Source organism: Dreissena polymorpha, chromosome 3 (genome assembly GCF_020536995.1).
Source record: "Dreissena polymorpha isolate Duluth1 chromosome 3, UMN_Dpol_1.0, whole genome shotgun sequence".
Taxonomy (NCBI): Eukaryota; Metazoa; Mollusca; class Bivalvia; order Myida; family Dreissenidae; genus Dreissena; species Dreissena polymorpha.
The window spans coordinates 146,800,330-146,826,669 of NC_068357.1; the positions used below are offsets into that span (position 1 = coordinate 146,800,330).

The following is a 26,340-nucleotide window of genomic DNA, read 5'->3' on the forward strand; positions in this document are numbered from 1 at the left end:
TTTTTTTTTTTTTAGGGGAAAAAAATGAAGTCTTGGGGAAAATTTACCTGCTGAGGGGAAAAAAAATCTGAGGGGAAAGGGCCGATTTTCGGCGGGTCCCAAAGAAGAAAAAAAAGCCCTGGTTGATGTATAAATATTAATAACTTATTTCACCCTATTTAAAAATTGAAATCACCCTATTTTTCAAAATCAATGGGTGAAAACCCTATTACCCAAATAATTATCTGGGGCACTGTGTGAACACTGTTATTTATAAGAATGTGTATGCCCCCTGAACTTCTACAGATGCCAAGAAGGATAAAGCAATCGACCTGTCTGTTCTTTGTTCCTCCATCTGTCCATATATATGAGGTTATAACCAGTTGAATCACCCATTTAGTTTTAAATAAATAATGTTCCCTTAAAAGCTTTGATGCTATCAAGTTATCTATGAACAATCAACACTCCAGTCCCACATTATGTTACATCATTTTGACCTTTCTTAATTCACCTACGTTTGGTCTTTTTCACTTATTTACAAGGACAATGTTATTGTTAAACCCAAAATGATGCTTTTTATTTAACATCAATACTGCTGACTAATTAAGAAGAATTGAAGGTCAAATACTTTGTTAACCTAAAATGATGCAGTGCTCCAGCTAGGATTTGAAAAGGGCAGAGGGGGCTTTTTTGTCAAAAGGGCACTTTGGGTGCACAGTATTTCGTCAAAAGGGCATTTCGAGCGCGCGGGCATTTCTGAAATGCTTCCTCTTGCATGTTAATGTATATGTTATAAATAATTGTTAGAATATATTATTCCCATTATAATTAAACAATTCAAATATAATGTGGACAATGAGGAATAAATCATGTGTAAAAAAAAATAAAAAATAAAATAAATTATTTATTTTTTTTAAGGGCAGGGGGGGGGGGCCTAGGAATGGCAGGGCGGAGGTTCGGGAGGGCAATTTAGGCCTAGCTGGAGCACTGTGATATGTTTACATCAATAATGCTGCCTACAAACCTTTTATACTTGACTTTTTGTTATCTATGAACATAGTCTTCTCAACCACATCACCTGACCTCATTTTGACCTTGACCTTAACATACTTTCGGACAAAAAATAATTCAGAAGCTCAATTCTTAGTTAACCCAAAAGAATGTGTTTTGTCTAAAATCAATACTGCTTTCTTCACAGCTTGATGCTTACATGGATATTTTGTATCAACACACCAACATAGCTTGACCTCATTCTGACCTTGATATTTACTTTAACTTCTGGACTAATCAAGAAGGTCAAAATTCTAATGTTTAATCTCATATTGACCATTTGATCAACATAAATACTTCTTACTTAAAAGTATTGATGCCTCCATTCAATACTTGGCTCAATCACATCATCTGACCTTATTTTGACAAATACTTTGACCTAATTTAAGACTTTTAAAAATGGGCCAATGGGTCTACACTGACAAGGCCATCCGCAAGAGCATCAGCATTTATTGCAGCATATTGTTCCTGTTGGACTGGACACCAGATAAACTGGAAATCAAATCTCTCAGAACTACATTTTACTGTAGGGGTGCTGACAAGATTTAACCCATTTATGCCTAGTGGACTCTCCCATCCTTCTAAAATGGATCAATTTATTTCTGAAATAAGGGATGTCTGGTATATTTTTTTCTATATTTAGAATATTACTCACTGAAATTCCTTTAAGCAAACAGCGTAGACCCAGATGAGACGCCGCATCATGCGGCGTCTCATCTGGGTCTATGCTGTTTGCAATGTCCTTTTTTCAGGACGCTAGGCATGAATGGGTTAAACATAGCAAGTATCGTCACAAAACTTTAGGGTAATGTTTACTATACAGAAAGTTCCTAGTTCACAATTGCTGATCAATAGCTTTTTGGCACCAATATGTTGTCTGCCATTTTGTCTGATGCATTATGGGTAACTGGAGCAGTTCAAACAGCCTGGAGTGTATCTCCTGGGAATATCACATCTCCATTCAATGGGAATAATCTTTCACCTTATCCCTCTACATGTACATGTATTTTTCTTACCCCCCCCCTGTGGTGATGTAACAATTAATAATGGCATGAAAAAAAATTATGAGCTATTGTCATCACCTTGGTGTCGGCGTCGGCGTCTGGTTAAGTTTTGCGTTTAGGTCCACTTTTCTCATAAAGTATCAATGCTATTGCATTCAAACTTGGTACACTTACTTACTATCATGAGGGGACTGGGCAGGCAAAGTTAGATAACTCTGGCATGCATTTTGACAGAATTATGTGCCCTTTTTATACTTAGAAAATTGAAAATTTTGGTTAAGTTTTGTGTTTAGGTCCATTTTATTCCTTAAGTATCAAAGCTATTGCTTTCATACTTGCAACACTTACTAACTATCATAAGGGGACTGTGCAGGCAAAGTTATGTAACTCTGACTGGCATTTTGACAGAATTATGTGCCCTTTTTATACTTAGAAAATTGAAAATTTGGTTAAGTTTTGTGTTTAGGTCCGAGTTTTTCCTAAAGTATCAAAGCCATTGCTTTCATTCTTGCAACACTTACTAACTATCGTAAGAGGACTGTGCAGGCAAAGTTATGTAACTCTGACTGGCATTTTGATGGAATTATGCGCCCTTTATACTTGAAAATTTGGTTAAGTTGTGTGTTTTGGTCCACTTTACCCCTAAAGTATCATAGATATTGCTTTCATGCTTGGAACACTCACAAACTATCATAAGGGAACAGTAAAGGACAAGTTGCATAACTCTGGTTGTCATTTTTACGGAATTATGGCCCTTTTATGACTTAGTAACTTTGAATATATGGTTACATTTTGTGTTTAGATCCACTTTACTTCTAAAGTATCAAGGCTATTGCTTTTAAACTTCAAATACGTTCATGCTATCATGAGGGTACTGTACCTGGCAAGTTGAATTTTACCTTGACCTTTGAATGACCTTGACTCTCAAGATCAAATTATTAAATTTTGCTCAAATTGCCATAACTTCTTTAATTACGATTAGATTCGATTGATACTTTGACAAAACAACTCTTACCTGACATACCACAATAGACTCCACCCAAACTATCCCCCCCCCCCTGAATCCCCCTTCAATCACCCCCCCCCCCCCATTATTGAACTGTCCGTCAGTATGTCAGTCAATCTGTCAGTCAGTCCGGAAAAAAAATAACATTGGTCGTAACTTTTGCACTTTTGAAGATAGCAACTTGATATTTGGCATGCATGTGTATCTCATGGAGCTGCACATTTTGAGTGGTGAAAGGTCAAGGTCATCCTTCAAGGTCAAATGTCAAATTTATGGTGTCTGTCCGTCCAAAAACTTTAACATTGGCCATAACTTTTTCAATATTGAAGATAGCAACCTCATATTTGGCATGCATGTGTATATCATGGAGCTGAACATTTTGAGTGGTGAAAGGTGAAGGTCAAGGTCATCCTTCAAGGTCAAATGTCAAATATATGGCGTCTGTCCATCCGAAAACTTTAACATTGTCTATAACTTTTTTAATATTGAAGATAACATCTTGATATTTGGCATGCATGTGTATCTCATGAAGCTGCACGTTTTGAGTGGTGGAAGTTCAAGGTCAAGATCAACCTTCAAGGTAAATTTTTTTTTTTTAATTCAAAGTGGCGTTCTCATGAAGCTGCACATTTTGAGTGGTGGAAGTTCAAGGTCAAGGTCATCCTTCAAGGTCAAAGGTCAAAAAAAAAATTCAAGCCAATGTTCTCATGAAGCTGCACATTTTGAGTTGGGAAAGTTCAAGGTTAAGGTCATTCTTCAAGTTCAAAGGTCAAAAAAAAAAATCAAAGCGGCGTTATCATGAAGCTGCACATTTTGAGTGGTGGAAGTTCAAGGTCAAGGTCATACTTCAAGGTCAAAGGTAAAAAAAAAACAATATTTTTTTTTTCAAAGCGGCACAATAGGGGGCATTGTGTTTCTGACAAACACATCTCTTGTTTTTTTCAAACATTGTTAAAAAACAAAAATATTTGTTTTTATTATTTTATTTTTGAAATACCATCCAACCATCCCACCCAAGAATCCCCCCCCCAAAAATATAATTTTTTGCATTTTTTTTGCGTTTTTGGAAGATAATGTAATAAATGACCACACCCCTCTCCACTCCACCCCTCCCTCCTGTGATTGAAATTGAGAAAGGTCCCTACATCTTTAAAAATAAAAATAGATGATCGGTCTGCACCCGCAAGGCGGTGCTCTTGTTGTAAATTAAATGTGACGTGCACAGTGTTTGATACTCCCTGCAAAAAAAGTAAAAGAGGAATAATACGTGTATTGGAGATACTCTCGCTGTTGGATGGTCAGTTTGTTGGTCAGTTATGGTCAATTCGTCCAAATACAATATTTTGATGTCAAATACGCCATCAACATGAAAAGATCACATCTTACACAGAGCACAAGGCTTTTTGTCTTGCCCAATGTTTCACATATTTCTGAGATACATGCCCTTGAACTTTAACTATGGGGATAGCAAAAGCATAAAATGTTACAAGTATGTTAGGCAAACTACTTCCACGTTCTCAATAGAGCTGTAACGATTTGGTTCAATGAATCGAAAAACTGGTTCAACGCGGCCGATTCGATTTCAATACCAATGCGGCCAATTTCGATTCGATTCACTGCAATCCTGATTGATCCGCATTTTATACCTTACTTTCCAAAACCGTCGTCTTAACGTTCTTGTCATTTGTAATACGTATTGTGATTGGTCAATAGCCAATATGGATCCAATGAATGAATGAATGAATAACATGCTGAGCATTACATCAGCCGGTAAAATGGCTTCTTTAACCATGCCGAAAGACGCACCGTCAAAAAATTAAAAGTATTTCGAACATTTCGGGTTTTCGAAGTTTCTGATACTTAGGCAACTTGCAAAACGTGTTTTGTTGACGTTAGTTACCCATATGGTTTGTTTACTAAACTGTGTGCATCCTGTTAAGTAGTCAACTGGATGTTGTTTATATACTTACATAATTGTTTGTTATTGTTTTCTGTTAAACGCATGTGCATTTTATGTTATTTAAGAATAAATCAACAGGATGTTGTGTTCAATAACTGTGTTACTCATAAAACAATGTTGCGTTTTAAATTGTATTTAAAAAAATTGAACACTTTAAATGTACAACATAATAAGTTAATAACAAATACCAAACATATTAATTCATGCTCTTGACAAACCAAACATGAAATAGTTTGCAAAATAAGCAGCAAATAGTTTAATTTGAATGGAATCGAAAATAATCGAATCGGACTTTTTTGTATCGAAATCGAATCGAATCGAATGATGGGTGAATCGTTACAGCTCAGTTCTCAAGTGATTAATTTAAACTTAAATATGTCAACACCATGAAGGGTACATGTGCAAGATGTACTGGTACATGTTTTTCATGCCTAAATATCCACATGTATTAGTTGCAAATTATTAAGAGAGGTTTTAGCTACGTTTGGTATAATTTTTTGCTGTGTTTCACTGTGTATAACTTGTCTTAACATAGAAGAGTGTATAACATTTAAAATGCTTGTCAATATGATTCAAAGCTGTACCAGTGTATTCCTCCTTCAAACAAAAATCACCCAGATGTTTTAAACATAAAATTACATGTACATGACAGCACAACAAGATTAAGCTTAGCCTCATTTGTATATTAATGATTCACTTATACTATATACATGTACAGTAGAATTGCAATAACTCGAGCTTGCGATTTCTCGAAAACTGGCGATTACTCGAGCATTAAAGAAAGTCCCTAGCATTTTCCTTTAATGTCTATATAAAAATACCCGCGATAACTCAAACATGCGATTTTGGATAACTCGAGGTCGTGTGCCGGTCCCTGAAAGGCATTTCACACCTAATTAACTGGCAATTATTGGAGGACGCTTTCTCATCTGGTCGGTGCTAAAAATATTCGAGTTGTGAAAACAGCGCAATCAAGCAGACAAACGACGCTCGATTAGGTGTGAAGTTAGTTGCAGTTTGAGATACACTGCAAACTGTCATCCTTTGAGAAGCAGATCAAAGCTACACAGTTTTAATGATAATTAAATAATTACCAGCAATCGATAATTATCGCGAAACGTCTTCCGCCATCAGTTCTGGGAAGCTAATGGGTTGCGACAATCTTCAATCATTTACTTTGAGCAACACAAGTCTGACTAATGTACATAAAATGCAAAGTGTGAAGTGACTATGTTGTTTTCAGTGTGTTTTTTTTTTCATTCGCATGTACGTACCTTGTGTGCTTTTTAAAAATATTTATGCTACATGTACAGTGAATATTGATGAGATTTTTCTGATTATATTTATGTTTTGTGTGTATGTTGAAATAATTAAATGAATTTACGATCATCTTAATTGTTTTGTTTATTATACTTTAACCTTAAGCGCTTTTTACAAAGCCTTTCTTTCTCTAGCACCGTCTTACATGTAAATAAAGCGTTTGTGGTCAGAAGTTAGCATTATCAACCGAGACAGTGAAAACAAATAATACCATGGATTACTTGAAACCTGCGATTACTCGAGCATCGATGTCGGTCCCATGCTTCCTCGAGTTATCGCAGTTTTACTGTACTATAATTGTTGATCTTTTAAACTACAGATCAATTCAATAGTTATTGTCCCCTATCGGTTTCACCGGAGGGGACTTATGGTTTGCGCTTTGTGCGTCTGTGAGTCTGTCTGTGAGTCTGTCTGTCACACTTTTCTGGATCCTGCGATAACTTAAGTTCTTAATATTTTTTTATGAAACTTGCAACATGGATAGATGGCAATATGGACATTATGCACGTCTTTTCATTTTGTTCCTACGTCAAAAATTGTGGTTGCTATGGCAACCAAAAAAAATAAATTCTGAAAATGGTGAAATTTCTGACAATGGTGGAGCCGGTAGGGTACCATATTGCTTGACAATAGCCTTGTTTTATCAGTTACATTTCCTGGGCAATAAAGCTCATAAAAACAGTATTAATAATATTACGTACAACAACATATTAAATTGTGCAACAAATTAAATTTTCACACAACTCCTCTTTTTACCATTAGTTAATTAGCAGAGCAATCTGTAAGAAATCTTTTATTGAACATAAAATAACCATCTCTGTTTGCCCTATTAGTCATTTATCAGTAACCATTACTCAGCAGCTGAGACTTCTGGTGGACCATGATGCAGGATTGCCAATATTGAATTATGTCAGATTTCCAATAACAGTCTCTGACATTTGATGATTCAGTCCAATGATGTTGTAATTGTAAATCTTTAACAAATGGTTTCTTTTGGTAACAGGTGATCTGGTTATATGGGATAATTTTTCAGGAAGGAAGTCCTTTAGCCGCCAGATGTTTATAGTCCTTTAGTACAAACAATACTGGACTGAGTTCTGTTTTCGTTACCTCACTACAGAGATTTGCTATCTCAAACAATAATGAAGAAATTGTCTTCATACTTTAAATGCACTCTTATGAATAAAATGTTTTCTCCTTAAATGTTTGGAGCATTTTAAATGAAATTCACCACAAAAGGCTGAGGCATGCATATAAGTCACCTTGTCATAGTGGTAATTAGTAAATTACACGATGAATCTCAACAACACAAGACAACAAAAACTGGTTGCGCATATGAATCTACCAGAAAAGTGTCCCAGGTGTTTCATTAACAACCAAAATTTTGCTTTGAGAATGTAACAGCATTTAATTGTTAAAAAACTCACAGTAATTGTCACAAAACTTTTCAAGTGATTTTTTTTTCAGACATAAATAATCAAGACAAATTTCCATTACTGAATAAAGGTTCATCTTTCTATAATGCTTTAATAACTCAGTGTATTTTGGATGTTAACTCTGCCTTCTATCATGGTTAAATTCCTAATGGAGCAAAGAATGGAATTATTCATGAGTTCTGTTTAGCATCTCTTCTGTAAGCAGTAGCACTTAATCAAATGGCTTCCTGCACATCAAGTCTACGGGACAATTTTGGAACTTTTATAGTGTCTTGTTCCATCACCATATATTTTTTATGTAATTTATTAATTGAAAGCTTGTTGAGGGATTGACTCCTGCATTCAAAATGCGCATTAATGGCATTTCCTGTGTATCAGAGATGAATTGCATTTTGGGTAATTTTATATTTGCTATGCAAGTATGCATTTACTTCAAATTTGCTTTAATTAATTTACGCATAACGTTCGTACTGAAGGATAGATACAGTTGATAAAATGTAGTGAGCACAAATATTGACCTTAACTGCACCCTCATGTTTGAGTGCTGTAGGTTAAGTTTTTCAACCACAAATATTTATATCAATTGCAGTTGAAATGATATCAAGTAGATAAAAAATGTTTACAAAAATTTAAGTTGGGAAATAATTGGGAAAGCAAATTTTTTTTTAAATTTTTTTTTTTATAAAATTGTATGCTGAGTGATTATACAAATGGTGATTTCTTCACATCACTGTGTTTGATTTTAGAGTCAATTTCTTGATACTTTTTTAAAATATAATGTATCAAAATAAAATTGATAATGAAGAAGTTTAGAATAAAAATCTTTTTTTTCAAAACAATATAGAGTTGATCATACTAAACCTGTTGAATAATTTAATAAAATCATGCTGAATATATTAATAGTATCTCAACAATTTACACGTATAATACAAATGAGGAAACCTGATTGTTTGTATTGCAATTGTTATTTAAATAATGACCTACTTGATAATTAGCATTATGACATGTTAATCGCCTGTTAATTGGAAATCAGTAATTAGTTGACTAGTCGTTCTGGTCATAAATAGCACACCAGCTTATGTCATATTGGAAATCAGCGGTTACAATGCACCAATAGTCATCTGTAGCCCAGGGCTACTCTTTTGTCTTTAGTTATTGCATTAATGAAGTCAGTATTGTATAAATTAGTGGCGTTTACTGCTGCTAAAAACAGAGGAAAGTCACAAATATTTGTGTGAAATGGTGTACATCAATTATAGTTACACCTTAAGAATGTTAATGACTGTTTACTGTTAGCTCAACTGTTCACACTTAACATTTCTTCTATATTAGGTTTAAGAATAATAATAAAAATTAACTTTTTTATACCCCTTAAATTCTCATTTGATACATGAATGTATATAATGATTGAAATGAAGGCCTTTAACACTTTACTATTAGATACGTATTTTGACACACTGGTAGTACCTTAGAAAGTTAGATTTAATTTAAGACGTTTCTTAATAGATTCAAATTTTAAAGGCTTCATTTCCAACCCTAAGATACTGATGAGCAGAAAACAGCATAAAACCTGAACAGACTGCGAGTTACTCGCAGGCTGCTCTGGTTTTATGCTGTGCAGCATATAGCCATTTTCACTTTGCTTCCGAGTGGGAAAGGGACACAATTACTACCCCGGAAATTCTCATTTGATATGTATTTATTAAAATGAAGGCTTGCCTTTATGCAAGAAGGTGTAAAAGTGATCATGGTTGATTCAAGACTTGTTCAATCATATACAACTCACAAATGGGATATGTTCACAAATCATTTCCAGTGTCTATTTAATTGTCATTTGCAGTCAGTTAGCATGCAATTCATTGTCTGCCACCTGTCATCAGATACCATCAATACAGTGGTATTGATTACTCAGTTTGGACTTTACCACTTCCATACAAACTAACATGTTGGGTAGACAATAATATTATCAAATTTCATATGTTCTTTAAACCTGACAGACAGTGTCTATTATTAACCCTGAAATACTAAAAATACTACCCTAAAACAGCTGTTCTGATACTTGCTTTTTACAAAATAGTTTAAGTGAAAGAGTTTTCCTTTACTATTAATGACTGTCCATGGCACATAATATGTTTCACCTGCTTATGAATGGACAGTCTGAATGCCTGTTCATAAAGATTCAGATTTTCTATATTTGTGTTTTGTCGATCCATTTTGTAAAGAAATATAAGATCAGTTGTTTGTAAGACGTGTGAAATAACACTAGAACTTGTGAATACCTCACAATTAGAAACATCTTATAAAAATATCCCTAGAAATAGATCTTGATAGGAAAAAGCTGTAATATTGACCCTATTTCAAAAGAGGAACTTCTGCAGGTACATCAGAGGGAGAAAACACCTGACCACATCCATGCTGAGACAGGTATTTTTTCCCTCCGTTTTATACCATTTATTAATTTTATAAATTGTTTTAATGCCGCTTATGTTCCTGCCATATCAGCAAGAAAGGGATAAACGTTTATAGAAGTTGTAATTTTGTGACTCGATATAGGTGGAAACTGAGTGGCATTTTAACAATTAATAAAAGTAATAAGGGGTACAAAACGGCAAAAGTACCTGTTGCAGCATGGACATCGCCATCAAGTTTGTTTCATGATTTTTCCCTCTGAGATACATGGAATAATAATAAAATCGCCCTGCTCTGGTGCAGAAATTTAGCTTGCAATATACAAGGGATGGAAATTAACAAAGGCCCACTAGGCAATGACCCCTAAATATTTTGGTGGCTTCTAGATTCCTCTGTTCATAAAGTATTCAAATGACAATGGTAGGCCATGGCATTCATGGCTAAAATGAAAGTTTCTTTCCCTAGATTGTTGATTAAATAAGAGAAATTGAAATGCTGCTCAATTACTTTCAACTTTAAATCTTTTGATTTCGTATCTGGAAACATTATATTTATATTGTCTCTCAATCATTGACTCTTATGAAATGTCACTTAATATTTGGCTGAACAATGCCATTGCCTGTTGCTGGGGCAAATAGTTCTCTGGGATATTAATTTGCTTGTATTTCAAGATACTGATCAATATTCATATTTCTATTGATCCAAACTAATGGCCAGCATCCTACTTTGGTTTCATTATGAATTGCTCAATAATTTTTGCTGTAAGAGAGTCCTTGAACATCAAAGCCTTAAGGGATGTCTGTATCAACAGTTGCACAAGATGTTTAAAGTTTCCCACTGCAGGAGTTTGAATTTCCTTTGATGTGTCAGAACAGTTGTAAGCTGTTACATTAAGCCCCCTTCTGGGAAAACTGGGCAACATGCATGAGCATAAAGTGCCCTCCCAGATAAGCCTGTATAGTCCTACCAGGCTAATCTAGGAGAACACTCTCTGCCTAGATAGGCTGTATAGTCATACCAGGCTAATCTAGGAGAACACTCTCTGCCTGTATAGTCCTACCAGGCTAATCTAGGAGAACACTTTCTGCCTGTATAGTCATACCAGGCTAATCTAGGAGAACACTTTCTGCCTGTATAGTCCTACCAGGCTAATCTAGGAGAACACTTTCTGCCTGTATAGTCCTACCAGGCTAATCTAGGAGAACACTTTCTGCCTATAGTCCTACCAGGCTTATCTAGGAGAACACTTTCTGCCTAGATAGGCTGTATAGTCATACCAGGCTAATCTAGGAGAACACTCTCTGCCTAGATAGGCTGTATAGTCCTACCAGGCTAATCTAGGAGAACACTCTCTGCCTAGATAGGCTGTATAGTCATACCAGGCTAATCTAGGAGAACACTTTCTGCCTAGATAGGCTGTATAGTCATACCAGGCTAATCTAGGAGAACACTCTCTGCCTAGATAGGCTGTATAGTCATACCAGGCTAATCTAGGAGAACACTCTCTGCCTAGATAGGCTGTATAGTCATACCAGGCTAATCTAGGAGAACACTCTCTGCCTAGATAGGCTGTATAGTCATACCAGGCTAATCTAGAACACTCTCTGCCTAGATAGGCTGTATAGTCATACCAGGCTAATCTAGGAGAACACTCTCTGCCTAGATAGGCTGTATAGTCATACCAGGCTAATCTAGGAGAACACTCTCTGCCTAGATAGGCTGTATAGTCATACCAGGCTAATCTAGGAGAACACTCTCTGCCTAGATAGGCTGTATAGTCATACCAGGCTAATCTAGGAGAACACTCTCTGCCTAGATAGGCTGTATAGTCATACCAGGCTAATTAAGGAGAACACTTTCTGCCTAGATAGGCTGTATAGTCCTACCAGGCTAATCTAGGAGAACACTTTCTGCCTAGATAGGCTGTATAGTCATACCAGGCTAATCTAGGAGAACACTCTCTGCCTAGATAGGCTGTATAGTCCTACCAGGCTAATCTAGGAGAACACTTTCTGCCTAGATAGGCTGTATAATCCTACCAGGCTAATCTAGGAGAACACTTTCTGCCTGTATAGTCCTACCAGGCTAATCTAGGAGAACACTCTGCCTAGATAGGCTGTATAGTCCTACCAGGCTAATCTAGGAGAACACTTTCTGCCTAGATAGGCTGTATAGTCATACCAGGCTAATCTAGGAGAACACTCTCTGCCTAGATAGGCTGTATAGTCCTACCAGGCTAATCTAGGAGAACACTCTCTGCCTAGATAGGCTGTATAGTCCTACCAGGCTAATCTAGGAGAACACTTTCTGCCTAGATAGTCCTACCAGGCTAATCTAGGAGAACACTCTCTGCCTAGATAGGCTGTATAGTCCTACCAGGCTAATCTAGGAGAACACTTTCTGCCTGTATAGTCCTACCAGGCTAATCTAGGAGAACACTTTCTGCCTGTATAGTCCTACCAGGCTTATCTAGGAGAACACTTTCTGCCTGTATAGTCCTACCAGGCTAATCTAGGAGAACACTTTCTGCCTAGATAGTCCTACCAGGCTAATCTAGGAGAACACTTTCTGCCTAGATAGTCCTACCAGGCTAATCTAGGAGAACACTTTCTGCCTAGATAGTCCTACCAGGCTAATCTAGGAGAACACTTTCTGCCTAGATAGTCCTACCAGGCTAATCTAGGAGAACACTTTCTGCCTAGATAGTCCTACCAGGCTAATCTAGGAGAACACTTTCTGCCTAGATAGGCTGTATAGTCCTACCAGGCTAATCTAGGAGAACACTCTCTGCCTAGATAGGCTGTATAGTCCTACCAGGCTAATCTAGGAGAACACTCTCTGCCTAGATAGGCTATATAGTCCTACCAGGCTAATCTAGGAGAACACTTTCTGCCTAGATAGGCTGTATAGTCCTACCAGGCTAATCTAGGAGAACACTCTCTGCCTAGATAGGCTGTATAGTCCTACCAGGCTAATCTAGGAGAACACTCTCTGCCTAGATAGGCTGTATAGTCCTACCAGGCTAATCTAGGAGAACACTTTCTGCCTAGATAGGCTGTATAGTCCTACCAGGCTAATCTAGGAGAACACTCTCTGCCTAGATAGTCCTACCAGGCTAATCTAGGAGAACACTTTCTGCCTAGATAGGCTGTATAGTCCTACCAGGCTAATCTAGGAGAACACTTTCTGCCTAGATAGGCTGTATAGTCCTACCAGGCTAATCTAGGAGAACACTTTCTGCCTGTATAGTCCTACCAGGCTAATCTAGGAGAACACTTTCTGCCTAGATAGGCTGTATAGTCCTACCAGGCTAATCTAGGAGAACACTTTCTGCCTGTATAGTCCTACCAAGCTTATCTAGGAGAACACTTTCTGCCTGTATAGTCCTACCAGGCTAATCTAGGAGAACACTTTCTGCCTAGATAGTCCTACCAGGCTAGATAGGCTGTATAGTCCTACCAGGCTAATCTAGGAGAACATTTTCTGCCTGTATAGTCCTACCAGGCTAATCTAGGAGAACACTTTCTGCCTAGATAGTCCTACCAGGCTAAGCTAGGAGAACACTTTCTGCCTGTATAGTCCTACCAGGCTAATCTAGGAGAACACTTTCTGCCTGTATAGTCCTACCAGGCTTATCTAGGAGAACACTTTCTGCCTAGATAGTCCTTCCAGGCTAATCTAGGAGAACACTTTCTGCCTAGATAGTCCTACCAGGCTAATCTAGGAGAACACTTTCTGCCTAGATAGTCCTACCAGGCTAATCTAGGAGAACACTTTCTGCCTGTATAGTCCTACCAGGCTTATCTAGGAGAACACTTTCTGCCTGTATAGTCCTACCAGGCTAATCTAGGAGAACACTTTCTGCCTAGATAGGCTGTATAGTCCTACCAGGCTAATCTAGGAGAACACTTTCTGCCTGTATAGTCCTACCAGGCTTATCTAGGAGAACACTTTCTGCCTAGATAGTCCTACCAGGCTAATCTAGGAGAACACTTTCTGCCTAGATAGTCCTACCAGGCTAATCTAGGAGAACACTTTCTGCCTAGATAGTCCTACCAGGCTAATCTAGGAAAACACTTTCTGCCTGTATAGTCCTACCAGGCTTATCTAGGAGAACACTTTCTGCCTGTATAGTCCTACCAGGCTTATCTAGGAGAACACTTTCTGCCTAGATAGTCCTACCAGGCTAATCTAGGAGAACACTTTCTGCCTGTATAGTCCTACCAGGCTAATCTAGGAGAACACTTTCTGCCTAGATAGTCCTACCAGGCTAATCTAGGAAAACACTTTCTGCCTGTATAGTCCTACCAGGCTTATCTAGGAGAACACTTTCTGCCTGTATAGTCCTACCAGGCTAATCTAGGAGAACACTTTCTGCCTAGATAGTCCTACCAGGCTAATCTAGGAGAACACTTTCTGCCTAGATAGTCCTACCAGGCTAATCTAGGAGAACACTTTCTGCCTGTATAGTCCTACCAGGCTTATCTAGGAGAACACTTTCTGCCTGTATAGTCCTACCAGGCTAATCTAGGAGAACACTTTCTGCCTAGATAGGCTGTATAGTCCTACCAGGCTAATCTAGGAGAACACTTTCTGCCTGTATAGTCCTACCAGGCTTATCTAGGAGAACACTTTCTGCCTAGATAGTCCTACTAGGCTAATCTAGGAGAACACTTTCTGCCTAGATAGTCCTACCAGGCTTATCTAGGAGAACACTTTCTGCCTAGATAGTCCTACCAGGCTAATCTAGGAGAACACTTTCTGCCTGTATAGTCCTACCAGGCTTATCTAGGAGAACACTTTCTGCCTGTATAGTCATACCAGGCTAATCTAGGAGAACACTTTCTGCCTGTATAGTCCTACCAGGCTAATCTAGGAGAACACTTTCTGCCTAGATAGTCCTACCAGGCTAATCTAGGAGAACACTTTCTGCCTAGATAGGCTGTATAGTCCTACCAGGCTAATCTAGGAGAACACTTTCTGCCTGTATAGTCCTACCAGGCTTATCTAGGAGAACACTTTCTGCCTAGATAGTCCTACCAGGCTAATCTAGGAGAACACTTTCTGCCTAGATAGTCCTACCAGGCTAATCTAGGAGAACACTCTCTGCCTAGATAGGATTTTTGTTAAGAAGATACTTGTTACTTTAAAAGTACAATTCCATAATAGGCGGTGTCAAAAATTATAGCCTGTGTGGGCTGTACAGGCTAATGTGGGACAACACTTGACACACACATGTATGCATTAAGCCCAGTTTGCTCACAAAGAGGCTCAATTATTTGTGTCGACAAAAAAATAATAACAATACATACTGTTATATATAAGTATTTTGAAGGGGATTACAAGGTAGCAAAAGTGCATTATGATTTTGATTGATTGTAAAGTAGATTTATTAGCTTGGCTGTTTTCGGAGAAAACCCGAGGTATTGTCATAGCCAGCTGGTCATGTCGTGTCCGTCGTCGTGTCGTCCGCCGTTCGCGTCGTGCTACAACCTTAACATTTTGTCAAGGTTTTGAACATTGTTTCTAAAATCAAAGTTCTTCCACCTACAGCTTTGAAACTTCATATGTACAGTACACTCCACGCGTTTTCCCCAATCTCACTCCATACGCCGCGTGCAGTTATGCCGAGGGAGATTAAGAAAATTTCGCGATATGCGGAGTTTGCATGATTTGGGACGCAGCGCGGGGAAACTCTGTGTTTTACGAGATAACGATCAATTTAACTTTGTTTGATTTCCTGATTTTCAAATAAAATTACATTTATTATAAGTACATATATATAATTATTTATATATATATATATATAATATACCATTACAAAAAACAACCAAGATAGATCGATTCCTACGTGGTTGTAGAAGTAGTTGTATAGAAAACTCGTTGATTTAGGACAAACAAAACATCGTCTTTAAACTGATACTTACCAATTAATATAATCACAGTTTGAAACATTGTTTTTATTTTGATAATTTAATCTAAAGTTTTTATGTTAGCAGGTGTTTTTTCTATACTGAACATGTAAACAAATGACCGAGGACCCTATTAAAAGTCTCGGAAATCTGTGTGAATTGACAGTTATCAAAGGAAAGCCGCTTCCTGTCTGAATGCATTACTAACTCAAGTAAAAACGTTCAACGAATGCATAAGGAATGGTTTTAATTGTCGGAACAAAGTCAATTCACTGCTCACTAAAGCATTTATTTTCTCTTCGTAGTTACAGTACAGCCAAAGCGGAACAAACGTATTTCGCGATCCGCGGCGGCAAGGCGAAACGAGTCGATGCCGCGTCAGTCGTTGAAGCCGCGTCAGTATGCGGCGGCAAGTCGCATTTCGCCGCGAAACTTTGCATCTGTCCGCCGAGGCATGCCGCGGTCCGCGACATGATGCCGAGTCGATGCGATCATGAAATATTTATTTTTTTAATTATTAGTTACATGTAGTTAACAAATTTTGAAAGAACAATTATAATAATAATTAAAATCATAATAAATTTATTGTGCGCGGATTGTATTAGCATATACATGTAAGCATAGTTAATGTGTCTGGCCAATTATTAAGTTTGTTTCCCGCCCGTAGGGTATGTATTTCACACATAAACAAGGTCACGTAATTATGTTTTCGCACATACAAGTGGTCAAGGCTCCAGCATATGGTGGATTTATAAATTAATTGCATGTTGATTCCGCTATTATATTTTAGCTGAGAAAATTAGCAGTTTGAAGCCACATCAATAATCAAGACGGTGACGACGTATTTGTAGTTTTGTTAATTATCAGCTTATTACAACTATTGTTTGAATATGCGTATATAAACACGTTTTATTTTGTTCATATTATACAGTTAATATCGCTACTAATTACCCGATAATCCCGTATATTCCAGTTTTAAAGCAAATGCTGGTAAATATTTACGATACACAAACATTCTCGATATTTCCTTAAGTATCAAATACATTTGGGCATTTGTTACTATTTATAGAGATGATGAAATAACGTCTAATCAGGGCTTTTTTTTCTCCACTGAACACGCGATTTACGCCTGACGTGATGTTCATGTATTTATACAACACAAAATACACCCAAACTTTCCAAACGACGTTCAACATGTCTGCATAATTTTCGCGCGCTTTTTATGAAACAAAGGATATTTTAGCACTGTTTATTTGACGCAAGAATTTGCCAAAGGACGCGTTAGCATTAAAATTCTGAAGTGTGTTTCGGATTACAAATATAATAATGATAATCTAAAGAAACATAAACAGTTGCGCGTAATTAATTCTACGCTACACATACATGTATGCACATGTAGGTGGATATCTTTTCACTCGATCCGCCGCGTACGTATGCGGCGGATTTACTCCGCGAAAGTACGCGAGGTTAATACAGACTCGGCGTCGTTGCGCGGATCGATGCCGAGTGCCACGGCGATACGCCGCGTGAACACACGATTCGGCCGCCGCGGACTAATAATCTGGCCGTGGCGTAGCCGCGGATTATGTTTGTGCCGCTTTGGCTGTACTGTAGGTTATTCCATTGATTGCTAAAAGAAGGTGGTAACTGTTTAGTTGAGAGTTGCATTAAATATTCACAGTTGTGTTCTAGTTGCGTCGACATTCAAAACAATGTTTACCAGTAATTATGGACCGAATTGGCAGAGTGACATTCACACATGTTAATCCCTTTTGTCAAAACAACACATAACGCCAAACACTTTATCCAGCTCCGTCCAGATGTTCTCTTTAATCAGTATACAGTACAAAAACTGTTTCAATAATTACTATACTAAATACCTTAACGATAAAGATATTTGAACTGAAATTAATTTGGAGGAAATATAAAACTATTCCGGATATAATTGTGTTAAAAAATACCAAAGAAACTTTTAACCGAAATCAACAGAATTCAGTGTTCTCTGCACTACAAAGTTTGTATCAAAAAATCAATACAAGCACACTTTCCACGCTTTTCATGCATAAACCTTGAACTTGTACATTGTAGCATATTTTTCGTGCGCTTTTGTCGGGAAATATACATGATTACTGTATATTGGAAGGATTTGTAAATGTTGTGTTAACATTAAAAATCGGAAGTGTGTTTTGGATTACAAACAATTATTCTCATTTGGAAATTAAACGGAACATTTATTCTGGTGTTATATGTGTTATGAATTAAATATTAATTGGTCAAAACGCTTAAGGTGTCGTATATTCATTCATATTGTCGAGGTACCTGTGAATAAAAACATATATGAATTGTTTATACAATTATCTTTATTTTTATAAGCCACAGTATTTAAACAATTTTTAATGACAATGTTTTTATTTTTTTGCATGCCCAGAAGCACAGTGCAAACCCGGTGTTGCGCGGCGGTCGCTGATAAGAACGGAAATTGTCTGCATTTACCAACTAGGCTAAAGTAATACACGCCGCGGGTATAGCGAACTCGGCGGAACGCCGCGTTTGACCTCGCTTTCAAACTCCGCGTAAACACTTGCTAGCAGGAATAAAAACGCGGAGTGAGGAAAACGCGTAAAAAACGGGTGGAGTTTACTGTAGCTGGATCTTGATGAGTTCTACACGACACACCCATATTTGGGTCACTAGGTCAAAGGTCAAGGTCACTGTGACCTCTAAAAAATAAATAAATTAATCCTGACAAGCTTTCATTTATTTAAAAATGCACCCGCAGCCGAGCGTGGCACCCGTTATGCGGTGCTCTTGTTAGAATAATGGTTACTTTACACTGTTTTTGAACAACAATAAAAAGAGTAATTTATTGTTGCTACCAATTACTGATTATACATGTGAGGGCAAACTACTGAAGCTAGTTTTATGGCAAACTTAATCAGAACACATTATAATAGCCAATATTACTGTAACAGTTGATATGGTGTAATCTTGGAAGAGAACAACTCTGTAGAAATTGAAGTCCTGTGTTGGCGAGCAATTTGTTATCCCATGGGGAATGCAGTTTAGTGCTGGAAACTGATGATATCAGGACTTTATTGAGTATTGGACCTGAAAATGTCACTTTGACATGCCTCATTTAAGGTCCATTCATTTTAGATGCACACAATTTTGCACATATGGTAATGAATTGAATTACGTACATATTAGATTAATGTAAATGACCAATTCTTGGGTATGAATGTCTTATTCTTTTGCATAGATTAAAAGTGTGTTCCAACTTACAAATCCAATTTTTGAACAGACAGATATTTCATGTTCTTGACCTTTATTTGCTTGCATTTTATTTCTTAATCATTATGGATTTTAATAAGTACATTTTAAACAGTATCAGGAAATGAAAATTCTAATATAATAATTCAATTTAGCATTATATTTCATTAATTTGTACTTACTAGTTGGTGGCAATAGATAAATTGCCTCAGTTACAAGCAAAATTAGTATAGTAACTAGACTCCCCATGTTCTACAGCCTATTCTGTACAGAGGGAGCAGGATATGATAATTTCCTCAGATAGATCAGATAAAATTGATAAAAAGTTAATTGTTAATTAATTGGCTCTTGTGGGTCAACACTATAGGTATTGAGGCTTAATATGAGCTATACACTGATACACTGATACAGTTCGAGAAAGCTATTCTATGGATAGAAAATACATTGGGTGCTCAAAATAAGCAGGGGAAAAACCCTATAACATTATAGCTATTGAGGTGTATGGGCTATACACTGAAACATTTGTACCACCTATACACAGTATCCCAAAAAACAGCACCCGGACAATTGGCTCCTTTCCCTATTTTTGCATCTACAGACTTTATTTATCACCTTTAAATGGGCACCTTAATTGTCCAGATGAACAATATATTGATGCCAATTCTCTGGGCTGACAAATTTACGAGGTGCCGATTGTACAGGAAGGAAAAAAACAGCGCAGGGAGTCAATTGTACAGGTGCTGTTTATCCTACAGTCACAATCGCTATACACTGATACAGTTGTAGATAGCTCTTCCTTGAATAGAGTTTATATAAGGTGTTGCTCAAAATAAGGAGGGGAAAAAACACTGATGCTTGTTTGCAATACAATGTTTATGTGACTTCTGTTATTTTATAACTTTTATACCATTACTTCAATTATAGCTTTCTTGAAGAATCACAGCATAATGTTTGTACAACCTTGGTTTGTTGTGTGGTTGTGTTCAATTGTATCCAATTTGTGATGTCAAGTCAACAGTGAGGAACCAAAAAAGAAGCAGACTACAACACCTTTCTGTTTGTAGTCAGATATTAACTTTTATGACAGTTGTTCATATTACCACTGTCCAAGTTGGTGCCACTTGATCTGAATGCAGGACCTCAATAAAATGGCCACACTTTCTGTTGTGAGTTTTTGCTTACACTGGCCCATCCTAATTTGTTGATATCTTTTGCAATTTACCATAAACATGATTAGTCTTATACATTTTTGTGTTGAGCACTTCAATTTTTATACGTCCGTTTTTAAAAACGGGACGTATTATAGTTTCACCCTTGGCCGGCGGGCGGCGGGCTGGCCGCGTTTACAGCAGTGTCCGCTCCCTAATTCAAATAGTTTTCATCCGATCTTCACCAAACTTGGTCAGGAGTTGTGTCTAGACAATATCTAGGTCAAGTTCGAATATGGGTCATGCTGGATCAAAAACTAGGTCACGGGTTCACTTAGTGCATTTCAAGGATTAAGCATGGTGTTTGCTCTCTCATTGATGTAGTTTTCACCCAATCTTCATCAAATTTGGTCAGAAGTTGTGTCTAGATGATATGTAGGTTAAGTTCAAATATGGGTCATGCCGGGTTAAAAACTAGGTCGTGAGGTCACATAGTGCATTTCAAGCATTTAGCATTGGTGTCTTTTTTTAGTGCATTTCAAGCATTTAGCATAGTGTCCGCTCTCTAATTGAAGTAGTTTTCATCTGATCTTTACCAAATTTGGTCAGAAGTTGTGTCTAGAAATTATTGATATGTAAGTCAAGTTCGAATATGGGTCATGCCGGGATTACTTAGTGCATTTCAAGCATTTAGCATGGTGTCTGCTCTCTAATTGAAGTAGTTTTCATCCGATCTTCACCTAATTTGGTAAGAAGTTTTGTCTAGATGATATGTAGGTCAAGTTCGAATATGGGTCATGCCAGGTCAAAAACGAGGTCACGAGGTTACTTAGTGCATTTCAAGCATTTAGCAAGGTGTCCGCTCTCTAATTGAAGTAGTTCTCATCCAATCTTCACCTAATTTGGTCAGAAGTTGTGTCTAGATGATATGTAGGTCAAGTTCGAATATGGGTCATGCCTGGTCAAAAACGAGGTCACGATGTCACTTAGTGCATTTCAAGCATTTAGCATGGTGTCCGCTCTCTAATTTAAGTAGTTTTCATCTGATCTTCACCGAATTTATTCAGATGTTACGTCTTAATGATATTTAGGTCAAGTTCAAATATGGGTCATGCCGGTTCAATAACTAGGTCTCGAGGTCACTTGGTGCATTTCAATCATTGAGCATGGTGTCCACTCTCTCTAATTGAAGTAGTTTTCAACTGATCTTCACTGAATTTAGTCAGATGTAACACGTCTAAATGATATCTAGGTCAAGTTCAAATATGGGTCATGCCAGGTCAATAACTAGGTCTCTAGGTCACTTGGTGCATTTCAAGCATTGAGCATGATGACCAAAACCCTCGAACGGGCGTATCTTGTGACAGTTTGGCACTCTTGTTTCTGGTTAGTTACATCAGGAACTTTGTCAGAAAGGATGTGACACATGTCAGAAAGGACGTGACACACTGTTCAGCTTCTTTAGAGATCAGTAAAAATGCCAAGCTGCAGACAATGGTTCCTTGCACTTTCAGATATGAATATTAATGTCTATATATGGCATACCAAGCTAGTGTCCTCAGCAATTGTTTAATTGTTCTCTCAAAATAATTGTCCATGTACTTAATGCAACTAAGTATTATTAAAAAAAATTCTCATTTATTAATGCACTCTTATGAAGTCATCAATTACACAAAGTAGAAATGTACAAACATGAGTGGTTTTACATTTACATAAAGTACCAACTCTCTTAACGTCACACATTCACACACATATTAAAAAAAACACAAACATAAACTTGCACACATATACAGACTAAAACAAGAGCTGTAACCATAGGATGACATATGCCCCCTATTAACGCTTTGATAGAAGTTATGAGCATTTTTCGAAACTTAAACGCAGATTTCGAAACCTAAACGCGGACCCTAAGTTCAAGGTCAAGGTCACAGGGGTAAAAAAATGTATTAATAAGTTGGTATTACTAGTTCATTTGTTATAGTATTATAACATAATAATTAAATGTGGGCTGAAATGAATCCAATGGCATCTAAAAATTGTTATATGTGTAGTGTCAATTTTTTGTCCATTCTTACTTACTGCGAGTGTTATATTGAGGGTCTTAAACCCTGGATTTGTGACATTTTTATGTTTCAAAATCAGTGTTTATTGTCAGCTCTGACAGAATTGCACCTTCTGACCTAACACACACTAAAATAATTGACATGTTGTCATAAGTTAGTGTCACTATTCGAACTCAATCTGTGCGTATCTTGTTTCCTATTTTAAACCATTGTTTTTGGTAGAGTTATGCGTATAATTCTCCATAGATTTGTTAGAACTGATCCGATCTAAGTTATTAAAATAAACCTATTTTAATCCAATTTAAGTTATTATAAGTATTACATCCAATCTATTATAAATTAAAGTACTCTTAAAAAGAAACTTGCCATTCAAGAGTGAGAGGGAATTACATAAACATAATTATTATAAATCTTGAGATATATTTTCCAACCATTACAAGTGTAAGCTCTGGCATTATACATTGTGCATTTTATCAGAATTATGTGTGTTCCCATAAGAAATAAGAAAACATTTGGTAATCGGAAGTAACTACTTGTAGGGTAAACATTTCATAAGAACCCTTGTATATATAAATACTATTAAATGCGGTTGACACTTACAAATGTATTTGAAAACCCTATCCAGTTATTAGGTCAGGCCAGTTGGCTTGAAGTTTATTTTCTACATACATTAATGTTATTTGCATTTACATGATAATTGGTTTTTATAGCTAGCAGTGTCTGGAAATAAATATCTGATAATGGTATTATGTGTCAATTATCCACCATGAATACTTGAGGCTTTACTAATAAGTTGAAAATTAATGGTTTGCAAGTTGTGCACCTATTGGAAAGGCAATATTAACCCTTGGCATGCTGGGAAATTTGTCGTCTGCTAAAATGTTGTCTGCTGAATTTCTTAAATTAGCATTTTCTTCGATTTTTTTTCAAAGAATACTATCAGAATAGCAAACAGTTTGGATCCAGATGAGTCTGGATCCAAACTGTTTGCAAAGGCCTTCACAACTCTGTTCCCGCACTGTAAGGGTTAATATGTTAATATGCCAATATTTATATTTCAAATTTATGTTTATTAATCGTTGAGCTTTTTTGTATTTAGCCCAAGATTGCCTTACTGTTTCTAATCAAATTATTGTCGTACTTGAAAGGCAGCGTTCTGAAACTTATTAAAATTAGAATTTTTACAACAAATGATGTTGTTTTGTATTACAGAACCATGTTGAAGAGTTCAGTGGTAGGAAGCTCTCGGCGATGGAGCCTCACATCTTTTCAATCGCAGAAGCAGCCTTCCAGCGCCTCAACGACAACAACAACACAGACGTTGACGGCAAGACCAACCAGTCGTGTATCATCAGTGGGGAGAGTGGGGCTGGGAAGGTAAGGGTTGCCATGGCAACCATGACTCTGCAGTAAAAAAAGGCAGCCATGTTTAATGCAAAATTATATCCGTTAAATGCAAGGTGTGGTAATATGAATCTAATTACTGCTGTCATTATTTTAATCAAAATCAAAATTATTCAAGACATTATCACAATTAATATCGTTATCATCAGTGGACTCACTTCTTTTATGCATATGATAAGTATGTGAAAATGTCAAAACTCCTAGTAAGAAGAAAATGATTTATGGTGGTAAACATTATTTAATAACACGTAATTGCAATTATTTTGGTAAATTTTTAGTGTGTTGAGAAAAGGCACCAAATATTGCCAAATAGACTCAATCATGTCAACTGAACTCAACATTACGTCAATTTAGACTCTACTTTTTATCATGGTAGCTTAACATAATCATACCCCAACATCTTGTCAAATTTACTGCATGTTATATGAAAATTTGACACAACACAATCCTAATTTAATGTAACCTATTACCAACTTAACTCAACAGAATGAAAACTGGACTCAACATAAAGCAAACTTGACCCTAACTTATGTCAACTTGACCCTTAAAAATGCCAACTTGACTCAACTAAATGCCAATAACCAAGTATATCAGTTCATTATTCAATAACCTGGCAAAATAGCTCATGTTAAGTTATAAACAATGGCAAAAATACTGTGACAAAATTTGACCTCTCTTGGTCATCAAGCGTCAGCAGTAAAACAGGTACAATCAAAACTGTCCTGTTGGTTAACCTTTTGCATGCTGGGTAATTTGTCTTCTGCTAAAATGTCGTCTGCTGAATATCTAATTAGCATTTTCTTCGATTTTTTTCAAAGAATACTATCAGAATAGCAAACAGTTTGGATCCTGATGAGACGCCACGTTCTGTGGCGTCTCATCTGGATCCAAACTGTTTGCAAAGGCCTTTAAAATCCGGTTCCAGCGCTTAAAGGGTTAACCTTTTATCACATAGATTCATATTTTCAGGCATTTGTAGTCCTTTAGAAAGTTATATTTAATCAAAGGCCTTTCTTACTAGATTCAAGTTTTAAAGGTTTCATTTCCAACCCTAAGATATTGATGAGCAGCAAAAAGCATAAAACCTGAACAGACTGCGAGTTACTTACAGGCTGTATGCGAGTTACTCGCAGGCTGTTCTGATTTTATGCTGTTTGCACTTAGCCATTTTCACTTTGAATCTGAGTGAAAAAGGGTCAAACAAAAAATTCCATAGAAGCAGAAAGAATCGTCCCTGATTAGCCTGTGTAGACACGGGCTAATCTTGGGCATTCATTAGAATGAGGCTCATGTTATCTTATTTTGAGGTCAGACTCAAAGTGTTCAAGGAGCTCTATGCTCCAGTCTCCTGTAGTGTGATGTACGGCCTGTCACAGGATGTTTGGTTATCATTGTATGAATTTGAGCAAGGGAGATGTTTACTCTAGCCCAATCAATGATGCAACAATAGTTGAGATGTGGGCTATTGCATTGATGGATCCAATGTTTGAGATATGAAATTCATCTAAGGGTTAACTTTTATGTTTATTGATTTTTTGGACTGGAATAAAAATGAAATTTGTTTGCTTGATAAAAATGTTATTTTTTTTTTTTAATTATCGCATACTTATGATATGTGTAAAAAAAATAACCACTAATGGTAATGGTAGTAATTATGATAATGACTTTAATAATTTAGATTTTGATGATTATTATGATAGTAGTATTGATGTTTGTAATTCTGAAATAATAATCATTGTGATTTAAATGACAATGATAACTATACAAGTGTAATTAACATTAATAATGATTTAGATAAAGCTTCTGCTGCAGTTATTACAGTGTATGATGCTGCCTCTGTTGCTGCTGCTGCTGCTGCTGCTGATGACGATATTTGTGATTTCAGACAGAGAACACAAAGTTCATCATGCAGTACCTGTGCTCGGTGACCAATCACACCTCGTTCTGGGTGGAACAACAGATCCTTGAGGCCAACACCATTCTGGAGGCCTTTGGTTAGTACCTCGCAATAGGGGGCCATCCACTGGAATCCCTGATCATGCCCACTTGCCCCAATCACAGATTGTAGGGTTTATTTGTTGGTCTGTCTTTGGTCTGTCAGCAGATCACATTCATTGCTGCTGCAGTGGTTTTAATGATCTTCTCTGAACTTCATGAGAAAGCTTATGGGTATAATGTCTAGGCCAAGTTGAAATATCACTTAAATCGCTCTTAGAATTGTATTATTAAAGAAGAGGCCATTGAACTATTGATCAGTGTTTTTTGAAGTGGTCTAAATTCTGTAAGTTCTTTTGATTTTCCAAGTACTTTCATCTCAAGATTACTTTTGTCATCAAGATTTGATAACTTGTTCAAGGAAAGCCATTGTTGTAGTTTACA

The 26,340-nt window shown here is 36.8% G+C and overlaps 1 protein-coding gene across 4 annotated transcripts in view; it reads left to right on the top strand.

The window, feature by feature from the left end:
• LOC127871881 (unconventional myosin-VIIa-like) overlaps window positions 1–26,340 on the top strand; it is a 132,622-nt gene that overhangs the window by 12,687 nt on the left and 93,595 nt on the right. For all 4 annotated transcript variants that reach the window (XM_052415138.1, XM_052415140.1, XM_052415139.1 and 1 more), the window contains exons 4-5: window positions 23,770–23,934; window positions 25,847–25,955. In XM_052415138.1, the coding sequence (XP_052271098.1) occupies window positions 23,770–23,934; window positions 25,847–25,955 (274 nt within the window). The remainder of the gene's footprint in view (window positions 1–23,769; window positions 23,935–25,846; window positions 25,956–26,340) is intronic.